The 18,523-nt window shown below is 30.2% G+C and overlaps 1 protein-coding gene across 4 annotated transcripts; it reads left to right on the top strand.

Annotated features, from left to right (window-relative positions):
* The first annotated feature begins 2,949 nt into the window (after window positions 1–2,949).
* On the top strand, window positions 2,950–18,226 carry LOC145126543 (uncharacterized). Of its 4 annotated transcripts, XR_013716424.1 has the most exons (12): window positions 2,950–3,040; window positions 3,125–3,157; window positions 3,488–3,532; window positions 3,664–3,777; window positions 3,857–4,346; window positions 4,431–5,194; window positions 15,500–15,598; window positions 15,787–15,842; window positions 15,948–16,078; window positions 16,370–16,437; window positions 17,232–17,389; window positions 17,995–18,226. XR_013716424.1 is itself a non-coding variant. In XM_079062708.1 (7 exons), exons 5-6 carry the CDS (start codon window positions 4,134–4,136, stop codon window positions 5,184–5,186), a joined length of 969 nt encoding a protein of 322 aa, XP_078918834.1. In that variant the 5' UTR covers window positions 2,950–3,040; window positions 3,125–3,157; window positions 3,488–3,532; window positions 3,664–3,777; window positions 3,857–4,133; the 3' UTR covers window positions 5,187–5,194; window positions 9,858–10,336. The 4 variants fall into 4 exon arrangements, 2 of the variants coding, with proteins under 2 accessions (XP_078918834.1, XP_078918509.1); XR_013716426.1 differs by lacking the exon at window positions 15,787–15,842; XM_079062708.1 differs by lacking the exons at window positions 15,500–15,598; window positions 15,787–15,842; window positions 15,948–16,078; ... (1 more) ...; window positions 17,232–17,389; window positions 17,995–18,226 and adding an exon at window positions 9,858–10,336.
* Window positions 18,227–18,523: the final 297 nt, after the last annotated feature.

Consider the following 18,523-nt stretch of genomic DNA (forward strand, 5'->3'; position numbering starts at 1 on the left):
ATTAAATCAAATTGTTTCAGGTTAAAAAGTCAAATTGATGTTGCAAAAGAACTATTTACACACGTTGGTAAAGCTGTTTTGTCATGCTTCTTGGTGGTTGTAAAATAACAATTAGGTAATTATTTATAATTACTCCATTCTTTGTGTTATTGCAGGTTTAAAAGTTGCAAGAAGGAGTGTTTTTTAAGCCTTTTTTTACAACCTCTCCCTCATTCTAACAAATTTGTATTTTAAGAGTTGAAACAATTTCATGGCCTTTGGAGGTTTTCAAGCGACCTTATGTTTATAATTAAAAGATTTTTTTTAATTGAAAAGTATATATTCCTTTTGGAAACAATAATAGATCCTTTATCCTCCCTATAATAAACAAAATCATGTTAACAATCTTTTCTAAATCGTTAGTCTTATGTATATTTTCCTAAAATGCCCTTGAAGTTGATAGCTAAAGGTCTTCTGGCTTAGCTCCTCCATTTCCCAATACCCAACACCCGCGCTTAAGCCACTCAACCATGAAGTGTCTTTGATATTTACTTTTTTATGGATCCTATGTATATAAAAAAAATTGATAAGAAATGTTAATATAGATATAATATCTTTTTAAATTTATATTGCAATTCATGAGCCGTAACTGAGCTGTAATCGGTGAAACATTACAGACAAGACAATGGCATAATTGTGATCCGACAGACATTTGCTATAATGAACCACCACTTGCCCCAAAGGTATGAATGATATCTAATTTATTGGTATTTTCATTCATTTTAATTTTCCCTCTACCAAGGTATGTTTAGAGGTATGAATGATCTACCATACACACATACACACAAAGTATATGCTTCTGTTGTATATTTGTGTGTCGCTATGACAATGTGTGTGCGTGTGAAAAAATAGGAAGAATATTTCTATTTCTTGCATTTAGGCCAATTAGGAGCTAAATCCAAGAAATAGAAATGTACTTTCCATTACATCAGTTACTTGGTGTCTTTTTGATAACTAAGATCTTATATTACTTGTACCGTGACATCCAACTAAGATGATAGAATATATGATGCTATCTATAACACCTTACATTTGAAAGTAAGATGCTATAAGTCCTAACCTATAGTTCGAAAATATGGTGGGACAAGTAACAGACTATATTGGTCTAACTGAAATAAATATACATTACTTTTATTTACTTTCATTTCATAGCATTCTACTTTTCTTTCTTTATAGCATTGTACTTTGAAAGTACAATGTTATAACTGGGTAGCTTTTTTAGATTACAATGTCCTAATAAAATAGCACTTGAAAGTACAATCCTATAATTTGGTAGATCATAAAGTATGGTGTTGTAATAGAATGAAGTACGGTTCTATGAGTTTCGTTTCTTTCGTGTGGCATCGTGCTAACATTTTGGTGTTATTTTCACTTCCTACAGGTCAAAGAGCTTCTTAAATTGTTTTAATTGTCACATGGACCCTAGAAGCCTTTTTAGTATGGTGTTGCATTTAGACCCCACATTGGCATGTGCATTGTTCTGATTGCCTTGATTTAATGAAGTTGTTCTTTCTCTGAAATGCTCATGTTTTGTCTATTGGACAACAAAGATTTATTTTTTCTTCATATTACCAGGTTAGCCTGTGTTCATTGCTGCTACATATCCTTTGCTTTGGCTTATGTTTAGTCCTTTTATTAGCGTTTAGTTGATGCAGACATGGCTTCATGGATTTTGTTGGTTGTCTTTTATATGAAACTCTTGGGTTATTGTTTAAGTATATTAATATAGTCGTTTTATTAGTGGTTATACTCAGCTTTTTTGTTACTATTTGTAGTTTATATTCCTTTTGTTATTATGTATAGTTACTTTTTGTATTTTAATATTGTTTAGTTTTATTCGTTGAAGTTGTTTTATAATTACAATACTTATTACTTATTTATGAACTATGATAAGATTTATATCATTGTAAAATGCATATTAGTTAAGTGCTAAATAATTTCTTAAACGGTTAGAAAACTGAAAATAGAGGTTATTCAAATATACCAATTTCATTAAAAGAGGCTTTTGTCAAATGCAAATGCAACGTGGTGGTGTATTTGAAGTCCACCAACTTAGCAAGTTCCTTTATTTTGATAGAATTTATGGATGGTTTAATGTTCAATAATTAGTTTTTGCAACAGATTATTAAAACAATATATTATACAATCGATAAAGTTTATGAACATAAAAATAAAGTCTCTAAGGTGTATTTACATGTATATGATTTAAATCATTTCATTAAAAAAATATATTATTGTTTATAATAATAGTATGATTGTGTAAGTGTAGTTAATATAATATTTATTTATGATATTTTAAAGATTAAAAAAAATTATTGATAATATCTATTTTGTTTATAATAGTCAATCATCCGTGTACTACACGGGTTATAACCTAATAAACATAATAAAGTTGAAAAAAAAAATGTAAAGAGGACATTTTTATCATTGCACACGTATATAATAGAGCATATTAGACTGGAACAGCTACATGGACCAAATGTAGGTCTTTTGTTCGCATACATATAAGTCACAAGGAGAAAAGAAATGTAATTACTCAAATCACTATTGTAAAGGCATCTCGAGATAAAGTGTCTATATAAAATGGTTTGTTATAAATTTTGAATAAATTCTTATTCGTATTCTAAGTTCTAACTCCACATAAACCCTTAACGCCTCGTTCCCGAGTTTAACAAAAGAAAAGAAGAGAAGAGAAAAGAAAGTTACGCGAGAAAAGAAGAGAAAGGATTTGAAAACAAAATTTTCTTTTGTGTTCCCGAGTCTGAGAGAAGTGGAAGGAAAATGAATCATTTTGTTCTTTCTTTCCAAATCCTCCCAAATCGGAAGGAAAGTTAGGAGGGAAAATGATCCTCCCATTACTCTCCACTTTCTTCCACTTCCCTCCTTTGATGAAACTCGCAACATCAATTTCTTTTATTTTTTTCTCATTTCCATCCATTTCCTTTCCTTTCTCTCCTTCGACTCGGGAACGGGGTGTTAATGCTCTGAAGAAAGTTTCAAGGTCTGGTACTCTCTCTCTCTCTCCGATGTTCATTAATGCGATTTTATTGCAACTATTTTGTACTGATTAAAGTTTGCGAAGCAGATATGGCTCGGAACGTTGATGTTACCGATGGAGGTAACGTTCGATCAACTTCTGTTTTGATTTCGTATTTAAACGTACTCAATTTCTTTTTATTCGTAATCGTATATGAAGTATGTTCTTCAAAATCAAAATCTTCTATGATTCGGCGTTACAGATTCAATTTGATTCGTTTCATTTGAAACATAAAATTGAACTGTTATTTTGATTCGTTTCATTTGAAACATAAAATTGATTCCGTTATTAATTTTCGCATAAACTTGTGCGTTTGTTGAGAGAATTGATGATTGATTGATGATTCAGCGTTTTTTTTACTCGATCGATCGCGATAGTTAATGAATTTCTGTTTTCATTTGAAACAAACAGATAAGGAATATATGCGGCTGCTCATTAATCAACACTTGAGTAGTGGTAAGAATCAATGTGATTTCAGTAGCAATTTTCACACAAATCAATGTATTACAGTGATTGATTTGATATACATCTGATCGATTCGATTGATTTGATATACATCTATTCGATTTGATTTTTTCTAATAACAGAGAAATCAGCATTTTGGCGTCCTTATTTTGACATCAATCTCAACGAGAAAAATGTAAAGCAAGCTAAATGCAAATATTGCCCAGGCCGTAAACCCTACTCGTTCAATGCTGGCGGTATATTTATATTCATATAGTTTTTTACAATTATATAGTATGCATATATCAAATTTAATCTTATTGTCTGTTACTCCAGGATCGAAGCATGTGCATCTTTTTAATGAGCATTTAGATTTGGTGACGAGAGATTACATATCAACTGCCAAGAAGATAGAAAAAAAATTTCTGACTGAAAAAATATCGAACGCTTTGGACCTACTGGAGAGGACATTTATGCCTACATCATTAAGTTTGTGGAGAAGTATGACTTGCAGGGCAGAATATTATCCTGCACATATGAGAATGCAGGAAATGGACAGCTTCTTGGTCGTCATCTCGAACAGATAAGTGCAGTTGCAGATGAGATTCCATTTATGTTTCTACCTTGCCTTGGTACATTTTTGGCGTCAAACTATGCGAAGATGTTAGAGTCACAGCCTGTGATTTTGTCAAAACTATATGTAGTATTTTCTATTCTGGATGCTCATAAGACAAGAAAAACACCGTCTGCTGTCAAGATTACTGATGTACCTAAGTTTGCGAAGAGTCTAAAGGCTATCTACCTGATGACAAAAACACTGTTAGCGGTAATAATGTTATGTTTTTTTACAAGAAGTACTTTTGTAATGCTTTTCCAGTATATATTTATATGTTTACTACTATTTCCTCAGCAATACGAGGAGATACAAGCTTTTTTGGCAGAAGTGGGATATGGAGAGAGGGGGTTATTTGACGAGGACGAGAAAAAGATTGTTCTGTTTTTTAACGAGATTTTACAAAATCTATACATGTCTAGTCAAGAACTAGAGAACACGTTTCCAACTCTAGGAACGTGTTTATTGTTGTTGGATGGTTTAAGGAGGTCGGCATCTGCATATGTTGAACAAAACGTAGTCCCAGAAAAAATCAAAGCTGCAGCTGATTCTGTACTTCAAAATTTCAAGAAATATTTTGAGACTTTTTGGGATGATTTCACATACAGAGCTGCAGTTCTAGATATTAGGGTGAAATCATTTCTACACTCAGAGATCAAGGATGATGAAAAATATAAAGAAACCATCAAAAAGTACATTACTGAGAAATATAATGTGTCCATCGAACTTGCCGCTCCCAAATCCTTTATTAGTTCAATGCAAGCACAGAAGAATGCCCAGGCCTCTAGGAGTACGACACTAGATGAGTTATCGAAATATTTAGACAATGAGAATGTGAGGCCTGAGGAAGACACAGATGCATTGAACTGGTGGAAATTGAAGCAGATTGGATATCCAGGTTTAGCAAAATTGGCGATGGATCATCTTGCAGTTCAGGGTATGTGCAAGAAAGCAGAAGAGATATTTTCTCTGGCAAAAAAGGGAAAGCAGGCATGTTTTGAAGTGGAAAGTTGGGGGGATGTGGAAGTTAACAACAACAACCAGGAAGCATAGCAACCCAGGTACGCCCTTTACTATTTTTAGATAACTACTTTGACAAGATTTTGATGCATTTATATAGTTACTTTGTATCTTTGACCTATTACAAGCATTGGATATTTGCTTGCTAGTGCTACATGCCCCACATATATGAGTTTCAAATACCAATTGGAAGATTATTCCTTGTTTGGGTAAAGATATAATTCAAAAAAAAATAATGTTTTAGTGGTGAAATCTTAAAATGTGCTGCATGTGTGTATCTTAAAGAGCTTTTTTGGAACAAAAAAAAAAAACTTTAAGGGTTAAAAAGAAAAAAAATATTCAGTAGTTAAACCGGGAAAGGAGTGTTGATGAGTGGGGGACGGTGGGTGATTATCTTGTCAGAATGGGCGACTGTGTCACTGTCACCTGCAATGGGGATGGGTTGTTACCCCTAGGTCTTGTTGAACTCGAGTCACTCAAGAGTCAAGTCCTTCTCGTACAAGAAAGAAATTAAAAAAAAAAAAACTGAAATTGTCGTTGTTTCACATAAAGATCAAAATACAATTTCAATATGAAAGTGTTAAAATTTCATGAGTCGGGGAATAATTCGTGTCATGGATGTAAAAATTAAAAAATTGCTCATTAACATATTACATATGTATGCATAGCACTTAGGAATGCAACATCACATCACAAAGTCTCTAATTGTTTATTATTCGGTATAAATGGAGAAAAAACATAAATTTAGTTGAGCGGTATAAATTTAGCAAATCATTTGTGAACAAAGAGTAAATTTATGTTTATATTTGTCCATTTATAAAATTAAAGAATATGAATTATATTTTTTTATATTATTTTTAAGTGAGCCTAAAAAGTAAGATATGATGATGCTAAAAGTTATCTTTTGATGATACAAACTACATATTAATGAACATGAAATTTTATTCATCAATTTTAACCAAGCCTATTAGATAAAACAAGATTTGTGGTGATGTTTTAACCACGATTAATGTGCGTTGCTAATACAACAAATTTTTTGATAAAATTATATATATATATATATATATATATTAGGTTATAACCCGGGGAACTAAAAACTTATAATTATTAATCAACTGTGTTCAATAAATTATTAATTAAGAGATTTATGTTTTTTTATTTATATAAAATTATAATCATTAATTCAAATAAATATATGAAAGAAATTATTTTTCAATACATATGAGCCATTTTTTATTTTTGAATTAATGAAAAAAATAATGATATTGTAATGAAATGTTAAATTGATAATAAAATTAGAACAGCCTATTAAATTAAAATTAGTATATGGCAAATCAGAAAATTAAACTTTTGAAATAAACATATATGAAAAGATATAACAAATTAAAATGAAAATTAACAAAAAAAAAAGTCTTATTACAAATAATAATAAAAGATATTATAAGATATTGGTATAGCTACTATTGGTATAGCTACTATTGGTACAGGGGCAACAATTAGGATAAAATGTAAATAATGATAAAACAAATGAGAAAACAAAACAATTGACAAATTAAAATAAAATGGATGATAACAAAATCATAAATTTTCTAACACTTCTTCGTAAATATAGTTTGGTTTATTATAAGAAAATTTTAATAGGAATGAATAAACATTAAGAGACAACATGATGTGAAAAGAAATTTTGAACACTTACGATTATGCAAAAATTTAAGATGATGTAAAAAAAACTCATCATTTTGGAGTAGTTTAATCAATATATTTGAGGTGAATAAAAATAAAAAAGAAAAAGGTATATTATCAAACTTACATTCACCTTTAATCCACACATCCACACAGCTACAACATTAAAAGGTAAGGAAGTATTTTTATATCGGTTACAGTTGCAGTTTTGATGTATTGGTTTCTACAAGAAATGGTTTAATAATTTTGATTTTTTAGCAGCTAACGGGTGATATAGACTATAGAAACATGCAATATTGTGAAATTTGGTTAGAACTTTATGTTAAAACAATAAACGTTCTTGGTTAGAATATCATGTTAAATTAATATTATGAAATTTGGTTAGAATATCATGTTAAAACAATAAACGTTCTTGTGAAATTTGAGCTATTATGGTTTGTTCGATGTCACATAAAAGTGATAAATGCAAAAATTGACAACATACTTTCACTGGTTTGTGTATTATAGCATCCTATTTCTATTTCTTTCTAATATGGCATTACCAATGTTCTAAATAACGTAAGGCGTGACTTCGTGGCAATGTCAAGCCTCAAGCTTTTTCAAGCTGTGGCGAGTCACGTCGTTTGTAAGGCGTTACTTAAGGCGGCAATTTTGTATATAATTAATAATTTTATATATTTTTTCTACTATTACTTAAGGCGAAATTTTGTTAAAGTTCGGCGTCAAGTACAAGCCTTGGAGCCCTGGCGCACCATAGCGAACTTCTTAGAACATTAGGCATTACACCTTCAAAAAATTTATTTCTTAGATTTAGTAGTTTGAAAATTTTACCCAAGTAAAAAAAAATTACTCTATGTTGTTATATTCAAATAGAATTTTTAAAATACAATGGTATACTCAAAAAGGTAAAAATGGGAGGCTATAATAAAAAATCAATGGAATTATGTTGTCATTTCTTACATATAACCTTACTTATAATGGTTCAATTGGGAAAAATCAGATATGTATTGGAATCGTTAGAGTCATTGGTTTTGGTCTACAAGGGTAGCTTGTTTAGGTAAATGGTCAATATGATGTGGATAGACACTTGCATCAACAGTAAAAAATTGTAATTAATAAGGAAATGAGTAATATTTAAAATAACAATCACTAACATGGAATAAAATCTTGAATTTACATTCGATGTTTAACATGGAATGAAATATTTTAATTACCAACCTGACAAATTCTGCTTGAATCCATGAACCAATGACCTATGAAGCTCTTACTTTTAGATGGTTGTTTGGTTTTCAAAACCTATTTCATTGGACTATAGGTTAGTAGTATCCAAATTTGAAAAAAAAAAATGGCTTAAGTACCACCATAGAGTAATGTTTCTTTTTTGCTTCATCTTGAAATGTAACAAAAAAAAGATGTCAAATAAATAACTATTTACACCAGATTTACTACTAACCTTAGATTCCACATCCCTGATTGAGTGCAATGTAACATTCTATGTCATAAAGAAGACAAAAGTTTGGTTTTGGGAATATAAACATCTCTACTAAATAAAAAATAACATATGTATTAACAAAAGATAAATTGGAATATTGGATTAATGGAACACAAGTCAATTAACCATTTCATATTTGCTCCATAATTCCACATATTGTTCGATTTAAAAACATTCCAATGATTAATTACTTCAAAAACAACCAATAAATTCCTAAACACATCTTTTTTATTTTCTTACGAGTTATTGGAATAACAAAAGAGTTATACTATTAAATCAAAAAGAAAGAGGACACAAACCTTATGCTTTCTGAAATGAAGGAAATACCAATTCTTGAAAGTCAAAGCATTTATCGAGTTTAACACATGAAGTTAGAGTTCTTAACTAAAAGATGAATCAAATTAACAATGGGGAAAGAATGTATATAATTAATTACACACATGACAATCATATGATATAATTAACTTCATGCCTTACATCAAAAACATTTACACCAATATAGGTAGAACTTGGCCAAAAACCCAAATCAAAACCTGGTGCAACTTTCCGTAAAAAGAAGATCAAAGGACGCAAATTAAAACCCTAAATAATCATCGAGCTCTCAAACATTAAAAAAAAATACAAAATAGAAGAGGCGAAGGGGCTGAATGTCGTCTTGCTTGATACATCGACTGAAATAGATTATTATATAAATAAATCCCAACTTAATTCCCGAGCAAGGGATATGCATCCAAAAAATCAGGGATTAAGTTAATAATTACCAAAAAAATCGATTACAAATTTAAGAGGATGCTGGAGAGATAACATACTTTCATTTTACTCGATGCTTGTGAGACGGTAGAGTAGGGGTGGGACAACGACGTCTAGGGTGGTTGTGGTGAGAGCCTTCCGTTCACGCTGAGGGCATATGGTATACATAGCACGAGAAGGCTCGTGGTATACGTGGACCACGACCACGACCGTGTACACCATCTCGGCCGGTCGTGGTTGGGCGTTGTGTGTACCACGAAATCAAACGGAAATTGCTATTGGTGGATTTTGTTTTTTTTTAGCAACGGCTAGTTTATTTGTAACGGATTTTGTTTTTTTTTTTTAACCATTCAAACATATTACACTTCTATAAATACCACACTTATATTAAACACTAGTTTATAATCTGTGGGAATAACGGTTATAAAATTAATTAAACTTTTATAATAAAAATTTATAATTATTAATCAATTATTTTAAATAAGTTACTTTAAATAAATTATTAATTAATAGATATATCAAAATTTTAAAGTTATTATAACTTCAAATTTAACATATAATTAGAAAATGTAAATTTGAATTTTGAAATGAGTTGTCTAATATATCTACATGACACATGACATAATATTAATGAGGAGTTGTATTATGATGACATTTGACAAAAGGAGATTAAAACTATTTATTTATTAGAATAGGGATACTCACACAATTTTTTCTTTCTTTTCTCACAAACTCACATACTTCTTTTACATTCTTTTAATATCAATGGCTCCTAAAAGGACGAATTGGTCAGAAAATGAAGAATAGAACTTAGCATGAGCATGGGTAGCGGTTTCAGAAGACCCAGTAACGCCTCATAATTTTTGGATAAAAGTTGGAAACGTTTTCCATGATTTAATGGGTTGCCAAAGTCGTAGTCTTGATGAAATATGTTTGAAGTATCGCGATATAAGAGTTAAATGTCTTGAATTCAATGGTATTTATAACTTTGTTATAAACAACGTACACGAAGACGACCCGTTTGCTATGGTCATGAACCAATATGAAGACACGAAACATACACCGTTTAAACACGTCAAAGTTTAGCGAAAATTAAGAGAGTGACCAAAATTTAGTGATTAAAAATAAGGTTTGAAAAATAGTTTAAGTTGTTTGTGGTTGCATTTTTAAGGTTTTTTATGGTTTTTTTTATTTTATGTTTTTTGTTTTAAATTAATGTAATCTTGTTTCATTGAATAAAAAACTAGTTTAAAAAAAATATGTTTTACTGTGTTTTTGAATTAAATTTAATTAAAAAAAATATGTGTTATTGTGTTTTAATGTATTTTTGAATTAAATTTAAATAAAAAAAATGAGGTAGAGTGGTATGTTAGTGGTAGGTATCCTATGTTAGTACTAGGAGAATATGGTGCTGATGTGGCACCCACCACATATATGGTATGTGGTGGGTATAACGGATGGTCTGAGAAATATTAAACGCAGAAAGATGGTAAAGAAGAGGGTGAACATAAGGCATAAACAAAAACGTCTAGGGCTTTCAGGGAGGGTTAAGCGGTGGTGGGGGGAGGTAGTTTAGAAAGAGAGACGAATGTAGCGAGAGTTTAGAGACATTTTATTTATTGATTTCTTGCTATTAGAGCATTGGGTGTGGGCAACAAGGTGCAACACCAAGTTGTGCCACCTCACATGCCACATAAGCAAATGGTGTTATAACACCAAGTGGGGAAATGGGCAACAAGATGCAACAAGATGCAATAGCAACGGTCATTAAAGCCAACGGTATAAAATCATGTTGTTTCAATTCGTCGTAACGCCCACGAGACTCGCCACGACGAGTTGCAACGAGTTAGGGGGGGGGGGGTGTTTCCCCATTAAGACCGCGTTATGGGCATCCAGGTCAGCATCTCCCGTTCTCGTTATGGCCCATACCATGTGGTCTTAAAAAGGAAAACGATTTAATTATGCAGCTGATTTTAAGGAATGTAGTTATGAATTTGATTGGAATCTGATTTGCTTACGAATATAATTTTAAGTGGGAAAAAATGATGAGAAGCTACACAAAGATGACACGTGTCCAACCAAGCTACTCTTTTATTAGAAGAGAATATATACATATAAGAGTTAATTATTAAGAACATAAATAAATATATTTTTTTCTATATATTTCAAATCAGTAATTAATTATTAGAGTATACTATTAAAATTAGAAAAAAAAGGTATCTTTTAAAAGTTACATCTAAGTTGAAGGGACTAAAATAAAAAAACATAAAGGAAATTGAAAATCTTTTGACATGGGACCGGACTGTTGTTCCCAAATCTCGATTACACGATTATATATATATATATATATATATATATATATATATATATATATATATATATATTTCATATTATAATAATAATAATAATAATAATAATATATTTAAGAATAATATAACTAATAATAATAATAACTATATTATTAATAATAATAGATTTAGTAGTATAGTACTTTATATATAATATTTCAGCTATTAAAATCGAAAAGTTGTTTAGCCTGGTGCAAATTTCGCAGTCATGTTCTGTAGTAGGCTAGGGTTCGAATCTTGTCAACGACATGTTTTTCGAACTTTTGGGATCTTTTGATTAAGGAATAAATCAAGGCCTTTTAAATAAATAATTAATTGTATTTAAAATTCACAAATTACAATGCTCACAAAAGGTTTCAGTCTTTTTACACATTTCCCCAGATTTAGGGTGTGTTTTTAGTAGTAAATGGTTGACTTAAAAAATAGGGTGTTCATAATAGGGTGTTCTTGGGTTGTGTATTTAGTAGCTACCATATAGGAGCACCCTTTTTGCAAAAGGAGTCGCCGCATCAATCAATATCAAAATCAAAATAAATGTATAGATGAACCAATAATCATTACAAAATTTACCTTTTATTTTTTAAAAATTTATGTCAATCCTTTTACTTAATTTACTTTTACTTAATTTACAAGGAGATATTATTATTAAGAATATATAATTAAAAAATATGTTTAATTTCTATAAACTATGAAATTTAACACTTTTTTGAAATAACACATAATATTTACAAAGTTTTAATTTTTATCATAAAGATAATAACAACATTTTTATTTTTAATCGTTTGGAATCTCTTGTTTGAAATTTAGTTGATATTTCACATGTAATATAATATTTATTATATTGTATTACATATTTCATGAGAAAGTGATTGTGATTAATTATAACGGTCACTGCCGGTCTTGAAAAATCAAATATCATCGAAGGCCTAGGACGAGCTAGAAAAAATGGCTCTAATCATTATTATAAGTTTTTACTTTTAAATAAAAATATATAATAAAAATATATAGGGGTGAGATCGGTTGAGAAGTCATAGTTTCCCGAGAACCCGAGAACTAAAGATGGAGCGTTAGATCCAAATTAACTCATTAAAGGCATGATCGTTATCTTACCAATCTCATTTAACTTTTAATATTATTGAAAATATTAATAAAAAGCTCTCAAATTAATATTATAAATCAAATTTTCGGAACTTTTTATAAAATAAATAATTTTCGTTTTTTTTTAATTGCAGATTTTTTTAGTTTTTTTAGAAAACATAAATTTTTGAAAAAAGCTGAAATAAAACATTTTTTTAAAAAAAAAACTGTTTAAAAAAAAACAATAAATTTTATAAACTTATTAAATTAAAAAAAAAAAACTAGAATATTAAAAAAAAAACTATAATTTTATTAACCAAAAAATTAACGTTTTAGGAGCATATATGCATATCTATATACCTTAAAAAGTATTTACCAGATTTTGCTGAATTTTAAGAGGTACAAAACCTTATGCAGTATTTACAATGAATTTATACATTACAAAGCAAGTAAATGTTATCTGGTCAAGGGTTGAAAAAATCAAACTTTATTTAAGGAATGTAGTTATGAATTTGATTGGAATCTGATTTGTTTACGAATACAATTTTAAGTGGGAAAAAATGATGAGAAGTTACACAAAGATGACATGTGTCCAACCAAGCTACTCTTTTATTAGAAGAGAATATATATATATATATATATATATATATATATATATATATATATATAAGAGTTAATTATTAAGAACATAAATAAATATTTTTTTTTTCTATATATTTCAAATCAGTAATTAATTATTAGAGTATACTATTAAAATTAGAAAAAAAAAAGGTATCTTTTAAAAGTTACATCTAAGTTGAAGGGACTAAAATAAAAAAAACATAAAGGAAATTGAAAATCTTCTGACATGGGACGTGGACTGTTGTTCCCAAATCTCGATTACACGATTTTATTCGATTTTATTCGTGTATATAGGAGCACCCTTTTTGCAAAAGGAGTCGTCGCATCAATCAATATCAAAATCAAAATAAATGTATAGATGAACCAATAATCATTACAAAATTTACCTTTTATTTTTTAAAAATTTATGTCAATCCTTTTACTTAATTTACTTTTACTTAATTTACTAGGAGGTATTATTATTAAGAATATATAATTAAAAAATATGTTTAATTTCTATAAACTATGAAATTTAACACTTTTTTGAAATAACACATAACATTTACAAATTTTTAATTTTTATCATAAAGATAATAACAACATTTTTATTTTTAATCGTTTGGAATCTCTTGTTTGAAATTTAGTTGATATTTCACATGTAATATAATATTTATTATATTGTATTACATATTTCATGAGAAAGTGATTGTGATTAATTATAACGGTCACTGTCAGTCTTGAAAAATCAAATATCATCGAAGGCCTAGGACGAGCTAGAAAAAATGGCTCTAATCATTATTATAAGTTTTTACTTTTAAATAAAAATATATAATAAAAATATATAGGGGTGAGATCGGTTAAGAAGTCATAGTTTTCCGAGAACCCGAGAACTAAAGATGGAGCGTTAGATCCAAATTAACTCATTAAAGGCATGATCGTTATCTTACCAATCTCATTTAACTTTTAGTATTATTGAAAATATTAATAAAAAGCTCTCAAATTAATATTATAAATCAAATTTTCGGAACTTTTTATAAAAAAAAATAATTTTCGTTTTTTGTTTAATTGCAGATTTTTTTAGTTTTTTTAGAAAACATAAATTTTTGAAAAAAGCTGAAATAAAACATTTTTAAAAAAACTGTTTTAAAAAAAACAATAAATTTTATAAACTTAGTAAATTTAAAAAAAAAAAGAAAAAAAAAGAAAACTAGAATATTAAAAAAAACTATAATTTTTTTAACCAAAAAATTAACGTTTTAGGAGCATATATGCATATCTATATACCTTAAAAAGCATTTACCAGATTTTGCTGAATTTTAAGAGGTACAAGACCTTATGCAGTATTTACAATGAATTTATACATTGCAAAGCAAGTAAATGTTATTTGGTCAAGGGTTGAAAAAATCAAACTTTATTTACGGCTCTTATCCTCCGATCTCGCCTAAAAATTTTCTTGTGCGCCTTCACTTATATATGGCCTCTACCGCTCTTGACTAGGTCCTCATTCCTTATCCCGCCCAACAACATCTCCACTATATCACCCTTTCTTTCGCTCGGTGACTGTTCATCTTCTTCTCCATTTATATAACCCTCCCCTTCTCTCATTTACCGTTGACTACCTTTCGCCTTCAACCAGCTGCTTCCCTCACCACCTCCACCGTATTCTTTCTCTCAGTCTCAAACCATACTCCTCTTTATCCCATTGATTTGTTGGTCTCGATCTTAGATTGGTTGGATCATACATTCTTTCTCTCAGTCTCAAACCATACTCCTCTTTATCCCATCGATTTGTTGGTCTCGATCTTAGATTGGTTGGATCATACAAACTGTGATTTAGGTATTTAATCATCACCTTCATCAACCATTGTCCCACAATCAAAACAATATCTATCATCATTTAAAGGAAACCACAACCACTCTCCTTATTCTATCTTCCCTAACCACCAACCTTCACACCACACACTTCCCTCTCCACTGGTAATCTACCTCTGGCTAACAAGCTCAAGACCCAGTCGTCGCCCCCTCTGAACCACCAACTACCATGACCTCAGATTTGTCATTGCTTCACTGCCACCACCACCACCACCATAGAAAAACCACCATCATTATTTGTTCAGCCTTCAAAAACCCACTGGTTGCTCACCTCTATCTTCTTTGTTGGAAACCCTAATCTGCCATAAAACCCACTGCCAGAGTAATATCAGTCGCCGATGTTGGAGTCGGTCAAACCGATAAATCAATTTCATTAATGTCTTCCTTGATTTATGAACCTACTGGTTCTCCTTAAAAATCCGACTTTGTAGCTCCTCGTCCTCTTCTTCATCTTCCATACACGAATCAAGCAGGTAATTGGTTTTTTACTTTTCAATTAATCCTCTTTGTCATGTTGAAATCAGCTAAAGCGTGCGCATAGGAATTGACAGCTATTTTGGGGATATTAGTTCAGATTTTGCCGTGGTTTCGTCTCTCGCATAGACACAAATGGATATCATCAGGTATGCTTTTGCATTCATATTTGCTTTTCAAACATAAAATTTATTTTGACAGCTATTTGGATTTATTATTCCATATATGAAATATCTCAGTTAGGACCAATTTTGTCAAGAATATGTGTTCATTTAGTTCAATAGTTGAATTGATTTTGTAAAGATCCTAAACTAAAAGAAAAGGATAAATCTTCCAGGTAACCACTTTGAAATGAATCTACCCTCTACAGAAGAGATGCAATAGACCGTCCATGTTTGTTTCTTCTTATATTCTTCAATATATATCCTACTTTAGCAGATTAAACTATTTTTTCTATCAATATTTGGTCTAATTCATTTTTTTTATTTTATTTTTCAGGATGAAAGATGAAATATGAAATTAGGCAAATCATTGGGTGGTACTAGAAACGTCGATACCAAATACTAAAGAGTTACTAGGAGCATAGATGGTGGCATTAAAAGAGTAGTATACAATCTCATAATGACCAAGTGAGTTTGTGCCTTCTCAATCACTTTATAGTCTTTTAAATTAAAAAAATATTTAGGTAATGATGTAGAGTGTTTATAAGATGGTAGAAATTGAGAGCAAGAATGTGAAGGTCATCTACACGAGGGTATTAGTTCTTATATATCTATAGCTTCAACTGCTATAATGGCATGTGTAAACATGCTATAAGAGGGGTTTACTTTATTTATTTATTTAATAGTTTTCTTGATTTATCCATGAAGAACTTTTGCATAGATATTGATAGTTTTTTTTTTTTTTTTTTTTTTTTGCAGGGTTGTGGTTGATATTCGTGTGTTATGCTGTTAGTGATGTTGTTCCTTTCCATGATATGGTAAAAGAGGTACACAATAAGAATCCATTTTAACCGGTACTTAGTTAAATTGATGTAAAACATTAATTATTATATATATATATATATTAAAGTTGTGGAAGAAAGGAATAGTAAAGTTGGGATACTTTGTCCAGGTTTGGTCCCTTGATTTACATATCCAGTCCCTGTACTTCTTTAATTAATTTATTCATGTCCTTTGGTTTGTGTTCCATTCATCTTCCTATTTTTTTGGCAGAATTGGTCCCTGTATTATTGTTGGAAGTTAGGAATACTAAATTTGGATGTTTTTTGGCAACTTTGCTCATTATTCTTTACCCATTTTGACACTTTTGGTCCTTGCAATCAATATTTTTACACTTTTTTGGAACCTTTTAATATTTAAAGTTTGGCTACAAAACTTTAACGGTTTGACAACTTTGATCCCTTTTCTAAAAAGTTGCTAATTCCTACCCCTTTAATTCTTTAGCCATTTTCACACTTCTGGTCCTTGCAGTCAAAACTTTTACATTTTTTGTCCGGGGCAAAGCCCGGACTTTTCATCCTTGCACTTTCTATGTCTGTCATATTTATCAATTCGGAAACAACATTGAAAGCTTCTGGCCCCCACGTAGCGGGGGTAACCTTTCTAGTGTACCTTATGTTTGGTTTACTTAACATTTTTGATATCTTTAGTCTTGGTTATTAACATGCCAACACTCACTATCATGTAAGCACTCCCCCGTGAAGTTAGATAATTTTTAACCAATAAATAAATAACCTTTGTTCACAAGTTTTGACAAATGTATTCCCAACAATTGTTTTAGGTCAATGCAGTTGTTTATAACATGCTTCATGAGTCCTGGAATGCTAGCTACCCTGTAATTGGAGGGCTATGAGATCAGCAGAGAATCAACAAAATTTACTTTAATGTTATGGACACTATACTTTTCCAAAGGGCATGCATCAAACCTCCCCAACCCAGGTACATATTAATGAATTTTAAGTATCTAAACTTTCATTCACATCATGTTTGTTGTTCAAAGTTTTCAATTTTTTCCATGATTTTAATGCTTTTCATGTAATTTGTAGAATAGAATATTAAATTTTTTATATAAAAGAGGATTTAGGACAAGAAGTTAATATTCTCATTCCATGATTATTCCAGCATGAAAGTGAAAGTGTGAAACCAAATGATACTCAACCACCAGGTTAAAACCAATAAGTAAATTTTCTTACTTCAAAAGTTAATTATGGGAGCATAATATATTTCTGGAAGGATTTTCTGTCTTAAATCCATCAAAGATTGCTCAAGTAACTTTCTTATTAAACCACTATATTTATTTTTAGGAAAATGCAAGAAATACTAATGTAGTTTCTGATATTTTTTAATATTACATCATTGTACTTTCTTCTATGTTTGTTAAAAAGTCTTTTATAGTAGTGAACTGTTGAATCAAAAAAAATTTCAATGGGCAAATAGTGTTATGATGAGAAAAAAAGGACATCACAAAAAAGTAAATTATTTTATGTTCATCTACAAACATAAATAACCAACAGTGGTGCTTACAGTTTCAATTTTGGTTTCAGGTACCTCTTCGTCCAAGGGGAAGGAGTCGGCGGTGTAGCAGCGCATCACACACACACACACATGATTTCCACATGGAGTTTCTGGGAATGTACTCTGATTTTCATAACTCTTGATATTGTGATTTTGAAACATGACGTTATGGTTTCTATAAGTTGATGTAACCTTGACAATGTTTTGGTACACTATTTCATGAGGTACTTAATTTAAAAATGAAATTTTTGGCCTTGAAAATTGGGATGTTACACCTAATATCAAGAAAACCCTAACTTTGGAGTTGGTCGGGACCCGCGTTAAAAACTATTAATTAAAACTAAAATAATACTTAATAATTCTCCATAATTAAATTGATACAATATCAGACTTAATGGATTAATTCCTAGAATCGAGGAGCTTTATTGTGGGCAATAATCGGGCGTGTAATTGGGCTGTTGACTGGATTATTATTTCACCCGAAAACAAATAAGTCAAACCTTAATCAATCATACCCTTAGGTGATTAAGTCCTTAATGGGTTAAGTGTTCTTACTTA

The sequence above is a fragment of the Lactuca virosa genome, chromosome 1 (assembly GCF_052849685.1).
Source record: "Lactuca virosa cultivar CGN04683 chromosome 1, Lactuca_virosa_CGN04683_v6, whole genome shotgun sequence".
NCBI lineage: Eukaryota > Viridiplantae > Streptophyta > Magnoliopsida > Asterales > Asteraceae > Lactuca > Lactuca virosa.